Here is a 14,415-nt window from a genome sequence, read left to right as displayed (position 1 = left end):
ACTCACAAAATAATTAATTACCAATAATTAATTGACTAATTGGGTATTTTGGTTTAATGATTCACGTTTTGTATGTTACAATAAATAATTGTTTAAAGTTTCAACTTGATTGGAGAATGCCTGAGGGAGAAAGCTTTTATATTTTTTTAAGGGGACTAAACCCTACAAATTTAACCATGTCTGTGAATACTGAAGTATAAGTTTCTCTTGTTGGTATCAAACAAAATAATTAGTTATCAGTAATTAAATGACTAAGTAGTTACTTTTTAAAAATGTATTGACTCATGCTTTGTCTATGCCAATGAATAATTGTGTGAAGTTTCAACTTGATCCGAGAATAGGTGTGGGAGAAATAACATGTACGGTACACACCTTTTGCCAAACAGACAGACAGACATGGCAAAGTGTATTAATAAAATCTATTTTTAAAAAAAACTTACCAACTTCACTCTAAACTTTATATAAAAAAGTATTATACAATAATAATGAAAGTCATAACCTTCAGTTAATAGTGAATATTTTTTAAAAACCAAGTTTCAGTGAACCATTAGTCAATTAAAGCATTTATACAGTGAACAGTAGGGGGGAATGAATTTTAAAATTTAAAAAAATTAGTTTATTTTTTTATTGAATCATTGAATTGTGAGAAACTACTTATAAATATAAAGCTTATTTATATTTTTTGATCAACTAATACAAGTTATTGTTTCTTTCGCTCCAGTATTAGTAAATAAATAAAGTTATTTTATAGATCTAAATAATAGTTTTAAAAAAAATATTTTTTATTTGCAGCAAACAATTATTACGAAAATGAAAGCCGAAGAAGAAGTTGCACTTCGGCAGCTACAACAAGAGCTTGATGATGTGTGTATTCTTTTTTTTTTTTTTTTTTTTTTTTTTTTTATAATAGAAAAAAAAACAACAACAATTTTGTTTGGTACTTCACTTACCTGCAGTTTTATAAAATTTAGTTTTATTTCATTGGTTGGTCTTTTTTTTTTTTTTTAATAAAAGAACAAAGATGATAATTGATTTAGAATATTGGAGGTATTTTCTTCTTGCCAGTTTTATACTTCAATGTTTTAGCTAAATATTTACAAACATATTTTCTAAAAATGTAAACTAAAAAAAATCTATATTAAAAGATTACATGCTTTGATACATAATAATGTTCATGATATTATTTTTATATCTTTCAAAATGAGATAATATAAATTATAAAAATATATAGAGTATTAAAAAAGTATGCAAAATGTTCAATTTCAAGTTAATTATTTTATTTTGTTTCACTTTTAATTTCGGGATCATTAGAACGCCTCTGAGTCCACCCAGCTCTATAGGGTACCTGATTTTAGTTGGGAAAAGTAAAGGTGGTTGGTTGTTGTGCTGGCCACAAGACACCCTTGTTGACCATGGGACCTTCACATTATCTGCCCCATAGATTGCACGGTCTGACAGGGGAACTTTACTTTTTTTTTACTTAAACATAACAGAAAGTCTTGACCTGACCAGCCCATGATATTTAGTGTTGCCTTACGGTTTCGTCATGCTTTTTTATCATCCTGTTATTTTAATAATTTAAAGAAGTATACTGTCATGTATGTTGCTCCGGTGCTGAAGTAAAAAGAACATCTAGCTGTGACTGAAATATCCATGGGACAAGATGGGGTTAACCAGTGATCTATTCTTTGCCAGGCACAGAGCTCTCGAAAAGGAAATTATCTGCAATAAGATAGTTAAAAGTGAACTCTGCACTGGGAATCATGGAATCATCACATCCAGTTATTATCTTTTCCTGCTATCATATGGGATGTACTTTTCAGTTAGGAAAGAACAAAAAACAACATTTATATGTAAAAAAAATTAAGTATATGTTTTAAATGATATTTAATATTTTTTTCCCCAGAACTTCAAATCTATTTTTGATAGAGTAAGTAATTCTTATCAAATTACATTTTTTTTTTTTAATAATTTTATTTTGGTCGTTTCATACTTGTTTAATTTTGATGATTAAGAATAGTGTTGAAATGCAATTAGAAATGTATTTTGTTTTTAGAATAATTTTTTACTATTTCAGTATGGCAGAAATGGTATACCTCTTGGTGAACTTCGTGTTGAAATTAACGAAAGAGCACTTATGGAGCATATACCAGTAGAGCGAATGAATTATTTACTACAGAGGGCTGATAGAGATGCTGATCAACATGTTACATACAGAGAATTTTCGAGAATGGTTTGGTTTAGCTATTTAATTAGCTTTTTAAAATTTATTTACTACAACTGACATTAAAGAACTATTATTATTAGATTATCTCATCATTACTCTTATAGGTTTACAAAAGAAGTTAGTCTCTATTATTTTTATAAATTAATTAAAGTTAAAAATTATTATAATGAAAAGAATTCTCAATTTTTTGCAAAATTATTAACACCACACAACAAAAATAACTTTTTGTTTGCTACTAAAACCTTAGTCATTTACTACATCAAGTATGAATCTTCCAAATCTTTAATCAGAGTTGTAATGCATCAAGAAATTTCATTATGTTTTAAGTTTAAACAATATAATTAAATCTAAAGGAAATAATAAAAAACAGAAGTGAGCAAGATAAGGTCTTTGAATTGCAATTTCTGCATGAGAGGGTAGTGTTACTATAACTAACGTAAAACCTCCATGTTAACCAGAATTGACACATCACAGAAAATGCATGGAATTTTTGTTTTATCCAAAATAATCCTCAAAATCATACATTAAATAACCTTTTTCCTGGGAAAGAAATGCTGAATTTTATGCAAACTTTTTCCTGGAAAAATTAAAAAGCTGAAATTTTTACAGTATAGTAAATTGTTTTAAAATCAAGACAAAAAAAAATCAAACTGCCAGCTTAAGTTTTAAACTAGATTTCAATCCAGGGATAAAGTCTTGTGACACTGTTAGAGTATGGTTAAAAGACAAAAAAAAATGAAATGTCTTATGAAGGAAAATGTTGTAGATAATGCCACAACTTTTAGCAAATTATTTGTCCTGGATACAAAATGAAACGATTCACCAACATATAAATTTGTTAGAAAATTGCTTAATTAGATCTCTGATATTGTCTAAAGGGACACTGACAAAAGTATTATCAATTTTAACAAATTTTAGATATATTTTATACTAGCAATCACATTCAGCATTGTGACTGTGTTGCAATTCTATTAGAATGTCAGGGATTCCTTTCAGAGGCCAAAATAAATCAAAATTTTTGCAGGGTAGTAGACAGGTTGGATAAAAGTTTTTTGTCTTGTAAGTTAGGAGTTGGACATTTTTAGGCTTTGGAAACTTGTTCAAAAGATCCTATTACTTTCACATGAGCAAGCATCTGTGGAGAGAGGTTTCTTCACCAACAAGGCTTTGAGTGTGGCAACCTAGGTAACACTTTTCAGAATTCCTTATCTAGCAAGATACCCATGTATAGAAAATAACATAAAACTAAAAGCAGTTAACGCAGTTTTCAGGTAAAATTACATTTCTGCTATGAGGGAAAGCTGGCATGAAAAAACAGATCTACTAAATGTAGATAGATAGAAACGGCCATAAGCTCTGGTGTATAGCTTAATGTCTCAACCAGGATGAAAACAGAACAACTCTTATGGTTACAATAAACCCCCGAAAAGCCAATAAGCAGCTAATGAATTCATAAAGTATTTCCAAAGTGTAGGGCAAATACAAATGAATGAAAGTAGAAATAAAGATGTAAACTCTGAAATCCAAGAAAAAAATAAAGATAACAAACCAGCTTACTCCTTTGGAATGACCACAAACATTAAAATGAAGGAACTAGATGAAACCCACAAAGCCCTGGTGAATAATAGACTCACTTGGATCTTTGAGTCAAATAAACTACTCGCTGAAGCCCAGGCTAACTTTAAAAAAAGGAAGATCAACAGAGGATCAAATCGCCTTCATCACACAAGAAATAGAAGACAGCTTTCAAGAAAAGAAATCAAGCATTTGACAAAGTCTGGGAACAATGTCTCTTACTCAAGCTAATCCACCATCACATATCCCACTGAAAGAACAACTGGATAAAGGAATATCTAAATAATTGAAAAGCTTTAGTTTGCATGCTAGGGCAAAGGAGTCACACGGTGGGTATAAAAAATGGCGTCCCCCCAAGGAGGAATCCTATCCCCAACACTTTTCCTAATATTCATAAACGATCTAAATCAAAACCTATCAAGAAAATTAAAAGCAGCATGTATGCAGATGACCTTGCCTTAATTAGCACAGAAGAATTTGTAGGAACATCAAAATTTCGACTACAAGATGCTCTCAATAAACTCAATAAATGGTTCAAAGACTGGGGCATGTCTATCAACACAAAAAAGACAACATATACCATCTTCTCTCTGTCAACAAAACAACAAACAATAAAATTAACATTAGATAAGGAATCTTTAGAAAAAAATGACAGCCCTACATATCTTGAAGTCACCTATGACCTGAGATTAAACTGGAAAAACCAAATAGAAAAAACACAGACTAAAGGCAGCCAGAGACTATCTCTTATGAAAAAAATAGTTGGCACAGATTGGGAAGCTAACCATAACATCCTGAAAAAGACTGATACCAGTTATGTAAGACCTGTTATAGAATATGGTGCCACAGTATGGGGCTCAGCAGCCTAAACCAACCTAAGAAAAATAGACAAGGTTCAAAACATTGGTCTAAGGATGATGCCAAGAGCAATCAAAACAACACCCATAAGAGCTATGGAGGAAACCGCTGCCCTGGTCAATTGTTGAAAGAAGAGAAATAAAAATCCTTTCCCAATTCACTAAATTGGAAACCTCAAACAGGCACCCACTCAAAGCTAAAATCCACAAAACTGGCACTAAAAACCGTCTCAAAAGAACTAATTTCACACAGGAGTCTCTGGACCTAAAAAAGAAAGACCAACTTGAAAAATAACCCTGGAATCCATGATACATCATAATGAATCTCCACCCTGGGATGAAAGCTAAAAGTAAATAAAATAAATGACAAAATTAAGTTCTTGTTTACAATAATCATGAAAGACACAATATGTCTTTGAATATTTATTTAACCAATAATGAATTGTGAATTTTTAATTAGGAGCTGTTTTAGTCTTATGTGAATGTACCTGGTGACCGAGCCTCGCTTAATTGAATGATAAGTCAAGGAAAGTTGATATTTATCTGAACTCATAAATGGAAACATTTTTCTAAGGATTGCTTATATGTTCTTTTAGCTCTAAATGTTATAGTACATGGAGTACATGCATCTTAGTGCCCCTACAGTCTGGACAAACCGTTGCTCTTGTCTAGTAACATTGTAGCTTTTGTGTTAAAAAATTGGCTTTGAAGAAAGTCTTTCCAGTGTAATTTTTCAAATGGTTACATTCAGACATTTAATTCTGCTATGGGGTCAAACTCAATTGTAATAATAATGCTATATGGTATAAGGTGTGGGATGTGTGGCTGAGTGACAAGAGCCTAGTTCCAATCCCTACTCAGAGTTGTTTGCTGAGCACCTAAAGGTATCATGGAAACCTGCTCACAGATAACCCCCCCCTCCTTCTAATGGTTCACACTGAAGATTGGACCATAATGCTCTGAGCATGCTTTAAGCATGAAAGTTGCGTTATAAATAGGATATTCTCAATTTAAGTATTTAAGAATTTTTGCTCATTACCTTGAAATTTTAAAGAACATTGTTAGAACCATTTTAGAAATAAAATTATATATATATATATATATAGAGAGAGAGAGAGAGAGAGAGTAACTTATTTATTCTGGACATTTCATGAATCCGTACGACTCACTGTTTTTTGTAATCATTAAATCTTTATTTTTAATATATAATATGAAATTAGCACGCTGTATAATGTGCATGTCCATTTTCCAAGGATTCTGACCCAATTCCCTTCCATTTAGCTGTCTTTTTTTGTAAGAAAAAAATTTCAAATTTGTAAATCAGGTTGTTTCAGGATGACTATATTTTTTGGTTGGCTAAGTCTATGCTGATGAGGCCGGCAATATTTATTCTGTTTTTGGAGCTGATTTATTTGATTCATAAGCCAAGTTGTTTGATTCCATACAAAAAAAATTAATAGGGTGTTTGTATTAAATTACGATTTTCTAACCAAAGTTTATTTCAAACAGCCAGTTTTGGACATCAAAATTAATGATCTTATATTATATATATATTTTTTTTTATTTAAGAGAATAAATAGGCAAATGTTTGGAGTGAGCTTGGTACATTGAATGAAGTTAAATGCCTAGATCTAGACCTACTAGATAGATCTAGATTTATATAAAGTAGTATAGAGGATTCAGCTATTTAGGGCTTTAGGCAAGAATGGCCATCCTAGCCTGTACTATACTACAAAAGATCATGTGTAAAAACACAAACATGTAACACACATCTAATCATTCAAACATAAAATAAGTCTTAAAGTCGGTGTAGAAGTCACTATCCCAGTGACCTAATTTTGGTAGAATAAGTGTGTTCAAATTTTTATTTTTTGTGTTCATCTTTTTGATTTCATGTGAGGGGCTATGCTTGGGGATCTTAAAATTTAGTTAATATTAATATAGAATTAAAATCTGAGTTTCTAAATGGCAAAATATAGAGACTGAAATAAATTTTGGTGTTTGGAATCAAATAAAGTGTCACAAAATCACCTTTTTGACCTTAAATATAATAACAATTATAGGTTAGGAGTACAATTATAAGTAGTCATCCTTATTCTCCTTAAAATAAAGAAGATTTTGATACTTCATTTTCTTTTCTATGTCAAACCATTATCCAATAATGCGCTGTCAAAGTCAAACTTTGAAGTTTTAGCCTTTGGGTGTTTGAATAGCAAGAATGGCTTGTTTAAAATTATAGGATTAAATGTGTATGTGCGGAACCTTTACATTTACCTTTATATTTTCATAAGTTGTTAATTGTTATTTAAGTATGCTATACCTAATAGATATTAGGTTTCTGTCACCCTGCATAGAAAATGTTTACCCATACCTGCACCTAGAGACTATTAACATTTTAATTTAAAAGTTGTTTAAATATTTATTCAATTTGTACAAATTGCACCTTATTTCAATTAGTTATATTTTTTCTGTTAAAATTTTATTGCAAACATACTTTGAACAGATGACTGAGGATCTTACAAAGGAAGAACGAAAATTGTTTCCGCGTATGATGAGAACAGCCATTGCCTCCCTTATTCCCAGGAGAGAACGGGAAGACTTTATAGCCAATTACAACTGCTGTCCTCCACCAATCTTCATTCCTTTAATTAGTGCTGTTGAGGTATTGTTTTATTTATCGGTAACAGAACCAGGCTAATGAAATACTTTAAATCTAGTGCCTAAAAATTCCATAATTCTATTTTGGCTATTAACTTGTTATTATTTTGTTGTTGTTGCATCTTACTTAGACTTAGAATCCTGCACTGTTGGGCCCCTAGGGTTGCATGCTGTATCCATAGAAATCAGTCACAAACTATGTCTACTGCATTTTCCCTAATGGTGTCCACTGCCCTGAAAAAATGGAGTTTTCTGGGCCGAAAAAAATTTGCAAGAGAGGGTAGTGTTACTAAAACTAACATAACTTTTTTATTTTATTATGTAATTGTAACATATTTTATTTTATTTTAAAGGAAAATAAATTGGCTACAAAAATATTATCTAGAAAATAATTATCCTAAAATATTTATTTTTATTAAGTTTAAACTGAGCACAGAAAAAGGAAATATATAAATAATTAATTTAAAAAATCGATTTAAATTTTTAATTATTCATTTAATCCATAAATATTGAAAAATAACATAGCTAAACACATTTCATCACTTCAAATATTTTAAAGGATTAACAAATGCACTAAGAAATTGTATTATTTACATTTTTTAAGGCGTCTTGCAAAATGAACTAAATAAGAGAAAACACTAACACAATTTTGTCTTTAAAAAAAAAATATGTTGTTCCTGCATCCAATTTACAAACAAAACAAAGAATAATAATAATATAATAATAATAATAATCTTTATTATCCGTATGGAAATTTGTCTTACAATTTGTGCATTACACCAAACAAAAAACATTATAACTATAAGAAACCAAAGTGTACATTCACACCAGACTCACTCATAATTTACATGTGACAAAGTTTATACCAGATTTGTTCTTATTTAATGATTTGATTGCCAGGGGAACAAAAGAGTGTTTGTGTCTGTTTGTCTTTGCTATCGGTGTCTTGTATCTCTTCTGTGATGGTAAAATCACAAAATCCTGACACAAAGGGTGATTCTTTATTTCGAGGATCTTGTTAGCTTTTTTTATAGATGTTTGTCTCAAACAACTGCCCAAATGGGGTTTGTTTTTTGCCAATGATTTTACCAGCAGCATTTAGGATTCTGTAAAGTTTATTTTTATTTTTAATGCTCAGATTGCCATACCAGGCAGTGATATTGAAACTTAAAATATTGCAGATGTGAGCGTGATAAAACATAGCCAAGGCCTTTTCGCTAACATTAAACGAGGACAGTTTTCTTAGTAGTCGTAATCTTTGCTGCCCTTTTTTGCTGATATAATCAGTATTTGCAGTAAAATTTAGTTTATTGTCTAGGATAGTACCAAGGTATTTAAAGGTTTGCACAATTTCAATAGTCTCTCCAGCTACAGAAACAATATCATTTTCCTTCTTGTCCCTACGAGAATCGATTATCATTTCTTTGGTTTTTTTTACATTTAATAATAAAAAATTATCTTTACAGTATTTTTCAATATTTCTTTGAAATACTCATTTACGTCTGAGCTCTCTGAGAGCAGTGCAAGAAGAGCCGCATCATCAGCGAATTTTGTGAAGGAGCAACAAGAACTATCGGATTGAAAATCATTGGTGTAAAAAAAAAAGATAAATAAAAAGTTTAACTTTAAAAGATAGTGAAATAAATATTAAATACCAAGTTACTCGCTGAGAGTAATGCCACACTCACCAGCGCCAGCAAAGTTACTCCCTGAGAGTAATGTGGCACTGAAAGAGACAGTTAAGTGGTCAAGTGTTTGTTCAGCCTAAGATTACTTTGTGACCAGATCTCTGTTTCCTAAAATCTGTCCTAACCACTTTTGCTGAGCCACATTTAGCCTTCTTTTTTTGCAGATGATTTTTCATGTCTCACATGTCCCCATTGGGATGAGGATTGTGTTTAATAGGTGTATTTTTTTTCTCAAGATCAATAGCTTGGCTCATCCAAATAGACCATAACCTTTAGAAAATGGCCTTTGCCTTTCCTTTCATGATCAGCATCCCCATTGCTTGCTTTAAGATGCTGCCTAGGCATGAAAAAATTATTGCTCAATCATAGACTGACCAAGTAGTTTGATGGGGGCAGCCATTGCTTTATATCCTACTCACATAATTTTAGTTTTAACCAAGTTTATACTAAGGCCAATTTTGGGTGCCTTTCTATCTAGGCTTTTTGTCATTTTTTTGTAATAGTAGTGCAATGTCTTCACCGAAGTCCAAGTCCGTCATTTTATTTGATCTTGTTATGGGAAAATGAAGACACTACTCTCCTTATTAAATAGTCAATTGCTTGGAGGAAGAGGAAGGGAGACAAGATGCACTCTTGTCTCACATCTGTTTCAATGTAAAAGGATTCTGTTGTTCCTTCTTCTGTGTGTATGTAGGATAAATGTCATTTCTGTAGCAATTGAGGTTTTGTAGGGTCGGGTTGCTAGCCCCATGCCCAAAACTCCTCCTTTTTCAACTGGGCTTGGGACTGGCCATTGCAGAGTTGATATTGCATATCAACATCATCATACTTAGTGATAATAACATTGATTATTTTTATTATTATTATTAGAAACTTAAGAAGCAGTTGAAATAAATCTGTAGAACATTTTAATTTGAATTTCTGAATGATTTCTGATTACAGATTGCAGTATTCATTGTTTATGTATTTGATTTAAAAAAAAACAACATTGAGACCACATCAACAACTGGGGTAGCTCTTTACAGTCCTTTGGTATACAAACCTACTAGACGTTATGAAGCTTGGCGCTTTCTGACGTACATGCTGATGCATCAAGGGTATTGCATTAAAACACAGTTATCTTTTAATTTTTTTATTTAAATTTATAAATGTTCCAAAGTTTTAACATTTTTTTAAAACTTAAATTGTCCATAGTTTTGAAAAATGCTGAAAATGTCCTTAAATTACCTTTAAAGCAAATCTCACTTAAAAAAATATATATATATTTTGACTCTTAGCAGACTTCCTTTGCTTCAGATGTAATAAATTATGTGGGTCATTGTCATGATAGTGATGTATTATGCTTGGATTGTGTATATTTCCAGTTGTGATGATAGTCTAGTAGGTCTTGCTGATTCTTTATCTTCTTGTAAAGACAACAAAACTCAAAAACAAATGAAGTGCATTAACATTTAGAAATAGAAATTTAAAATACCTTTAATTAATAAATTCTACAAAAATAATCATATATTTGAATCATAGTATAACAAATATATTTATTAAGTCAAACTAGCAATAGGAACCATAAGGAACAACTGAACAAAATAAATTCCTTGATACACTAAGTAATGTCTATTGTCTCCAAGATTTTTCTTAATAGATTCTTCTGATCTAATTTATTATCTATTAGTCATTTCTTGAGCACATGACATTATAAGGAATTTTTGTTCCTACTTACCAATGATTCCTGTAACTCTAGTTTCTAATTTTTTTATTTATTTATTTTTTTGCTGAAAATAAGTTTTAAGGTTAGGTCACCTATTCAGTGCCTATAAATGTAACAGTCACACAGGAGTCTGCAAAGCCATTAAAAACACTGCATTCATCCTAAATCTTTGATCCCTTATTGTGTCTATTTGTGGTATTCTACAGTGGATTTTCTTTTTTTCCTCAGGTATCTGCATATAATATCCAATATTGGGTTTCAGCTGTTATTTGGTACAACTTTAGAAATAGTACACAAATGGTGGAGAGTTGGTCTGGTGTATCTATTGGGGGTTATTGCAGGTTTGTTTCATCCTCTGTAACTTAATTCCCAGTCACTTCATCGTTGGTCATTTTATCCCCGGAATTTTCATCTCCAAATAAATATTTTTTCCTCAGTCATTCTATAATGTAGCTTTTAGGGCTTAGAATTTAAGCACCCATTTAATCTAATATATAAATCTTATTTATTTATAGTGCTTGTTGATTTTTTTGACATGTTTTTATAGTGTTCCCCCTCACCTCTTCATTCTAATGGAGAAACCTAATAATATCTGTAAATGAGTAGGTTTATTGTAAAGATGGATGTGTATGTATTGCTTTTATTCGATTTAAGTGAATGGCATGACATTTTCTGAATATGGGCATGCCGCATGAAATACTTGCCTTGTCTATGCCACAACATGATCAGATGCCAGAACTGTTATCCTACTTCAAGCACACATATGCACATGGTTGTAGAAAGTGCAGCAATGGGGACAACTATGCTACAGCTTTATTCACATGGAATAAATAAAAGGATGTAATTGGCAGTGTTGTCTGAACAAGGCTGTAAAGGTTAGCATCATGACCTCCAATCAGTTCTCATGCCATCATTGCTAGATGGTCTACGTTAGAATAGTCAGTTGTACAAGACTTATAGGCTGCACTAAGGACATGTGCAACATTGGCCAAGGTATTTACAAACATTATACGAATCGATGGATCATCTTGTTACACCTTCACCTATCCCTTAGTCTGTTGGACCATTGGGGCAACACAAAATTTTTGTAAACAATCTTTCTCCATCCTCTCTTTGTTTTGCCTTGGATAAAACCTCTTTCAGTGACCGGCCCATCTATTCTTTTTTGTTGTCTTCCCATTGCTTTTTCTGTCTGCCTCTTCTTCTTTGTGCTGGAACTGTTCCCTGAATGAAGGTCTTTGTTAGTAAGTCATTATGGGGTCCAATTGCTGTAATAACCCTGTCTCAATCTCTTGGTTTGTGATGTAGTCGTTAAATGTGATACTTAGCATTTCAACTCCATTGCTAGGATCCTTATATTCAGCTCTAGCATGCAAGACTCGCAAGCATATAAGAATGTGGCCATGACCAGGGAGTGAATCATTCTGATTTTGGTGTCCAGTACTATGTGTTTATCTTTAAACGTTGTTTTGAGTTTTGCAAGTGTTGCTGTGTACTGTGCATTTCTGGTCAGTAGTTCAGGTTTGGTTCCCTCATCTGAGATGATAGCTCTGAGGTATTTAAAACTACTGACACTTGTCCACTTTTCACTACAATACTGATGTCCCTTTTAAAGCCCTGTTGGCTATTGGTCATAAACTGATTTTTTCGCATTTATTTCTTTTCTTCTGAATTTACGATCAGTAGCCTCTTATAGATTTACATTAACACAAAAACAATTTCTAAATGAACTATAGAAGTTAAATTTTTATTTTTATATTTATTATTTAATGTGTTGGCTTTTTTTGTCATTTATAAATATAAGAAACATTTCCGATTTTATAATTTTTAAAATTATTAATTGATTGAAAAAAAAATCAGAGGATGAATGACCAGGGGATGAAATAACTGGGAGCCATTTAATACAATTTTATACAGTGTTTGAGCTTAAGAAGTAAAAAAGGAGTTAAAAACATTTGTATTATATGTACCCACTTTCTTCAGGTGGGAGTTAAAAACATTTGTATTATATGTACCCACTTTCTTCAGGTGGTTTAGCCCATTCCATCAGTGATCATAATGTTAGTTTGGTTGGTGCTAGTGGCGGTGTCTACGCTATACTTGGAGCTCATGTAGCAGCCATTGTCATAGTATGTATTTCACTTTTCAAAAAATTATTTAAATAATTATTGTTTGTACAGATGATTCATTAATTCGCTAATTGCTTCAGCTTATCACTGAAAAATTTCTTTATTTACACAGTATCCTCTATGTTAATTACAAATTTCATTGCTAAATTATTTTTCAAGCTTTAATAATCAATGTCACATAATTCTTAATTCTTGGTTGTGGCTGCACAACATTCATTTTAGCTTTATTTAAGGACAGCTTAAACCCCCCCTATGGTTCAAAATTATCGGGGGGGTTTTTATAACTGAATATAATACAGCATTCATTTCTAAACAATTTGGTGTATACAACATGTCCTAATTCAAAGTGGAAGTATTTTAAATATTTTTTTATATTTTGTACACTAACTTTAGTTTTTACCAAAGAGGTTGTCGTTTTTTGCTGTTTTCTCCAATAAACCATTTTCATAGTTTTTTGTTCAGAGATGGCGTGATAAAAAAATTATTTATTATTATTATTATTATTATTATTATAGCTTTTATATAGCGCTACTTTCATGCTTATAGCATGCTCAGAGCGCTTTGGTCCAATCTCATTTGTGGACCGGTGGGGGGGAGGGGGTATCTAGGAGTTGGTTTTCCGTGCTGCCTTTAGGCGCTCAGTAAACGCAACTCTGCCCGAGTCGGGTGTCGAACCTCGAGCCCCCTTCTAGGTAGCCAAGACAAGCTAAGGTCAAGCGCACTTAGCCTCTCGACCACGCTTCCCACCATTTATTAATATTTTGCCTTGAAACTTGGCACAAATAATGTTGTTTATACAATTATGAAAGTGAAGCAGAATAAATACTAAAGATTTCAAACTTTTAAAGTAATTAATTTTTTTCTATGCCTACCCCCTTATAAAAACTTGAAATAAAGGGCCACAACCCATATTTAGAGCTGTAACTTTTTTTTCTATTCAATGAATATGGTTAATTCTGCTTCACAATCTTCTAATAGTATTGAATAATCAACAGCTGAAGTTTTATTGAACTATTGAATTTATTTTACTATCCTTAGTAGTTTTCAAGAAATCTTGACATGAAAATTAACAATTTTTTTCATCATTTTAGCTAAAAATAGCCCCCCCCCCCCCCTCCCCCATTTCCAATTTTTTTTCTCAAAAAGTTGATAAGATATAAAGAAAAATTATTTATTTTCTCCTTATTTGCACGCACATATTAAAAAAGCATTTTTTATTATTAAAACATGTAATTTCTATTTGGGGGTTTAAGCTGTCCTTAGTGAAATTTGGTGGGAAGCATGGTTGAATGGCTAAATACGCTTGAACTTGGCCTGTCTTGGCTACCTGTGATTCGAGCAGAGTCAGTGTTTACTGAGCACTTAAAGCACCATAGCGCTCTGAGCATGCTATAAGCATGAAAGTAGTGCTATATAAAAGTTATAATTATTATTATTTATTATTTTGTTTCCTGTCCTTTTCTTTAAGGCATTTCTGGTTTGATTTAGAGCTTTGAAGTTAACTTTACCAATACTATCAATGCATCTATTGCAATTTCACTTCACTTCTTTTTTTTATTCAAGTTCATATATTGCT

At 31.7% G+C, this 14,415-nt stretch overlaps 1 protein-coding gene across 4 annotated transcripts in view; it reads left to right on the top strand.

Annotated features, from left to right (window-relative positions):
• LOC106078445 (rhomboid-related protein 2-like) overlaps nucleotides 1–14,415 on the top strand; it is a 34,665-nt gene that overhangs the window by 9,554 nt on the left and 10,696 nt on the right. For all 4 annotated transcript variants that reach the window (XM_056042569.1, XM_056042570.1, XM_056042571.1 and 1 more), the window contains exons 2-8: nucleotides 793–864; nucleotides 1,907–1,930; nucleotides 2,078–2,233; nucleotides 7,163–7,321; nucleotides 9,948–10,102; nucleotides 10,939–11,051; nucleotides 12,739–12,839. In XM_056042569.1, coding sequence (XP_055898544.1) covers nucleotides 793–864; nucleotides 1,907–1,930; nucleotides 2,078–2,233; nucleotides 7,163–7,321; nucleotides 9,948–10,102; nucleotides 10,939–11,051; nucleotides 12,739–12,839 — 780 coding nt within the window. The remainder of the gene's footprint in view (nucleotides 1–792; nucleotides 865–1,906; nucleotides 1,931–2,077; nucleotides 2,234–7,162; nucleotides 7,322–9,947; nucleotides 10,103–10,938; nucleotides 11,052–12,738; nucleotides 12,840–14,415) is intronic.

This window comes from Biomphalaria glabrata, chromosome 9, assembly GCF_947242115.1.
Source record: "Biomphalaria glabrata chromosome 9, xgBioGlab47.1, whole genome shotgun sequence".
NCBI classification, from domain to species: domain Eukaryota; kingdom Metazoa; phylum Mollusca; class Gastropoda; family Planorbidae; genus Biomphalaria; species Biomphalaria glabrata.
Note: the sequence above shows the minus strand (reverse complement) of the source record. Positions and strands in the feature narration are given on the sequence as shown.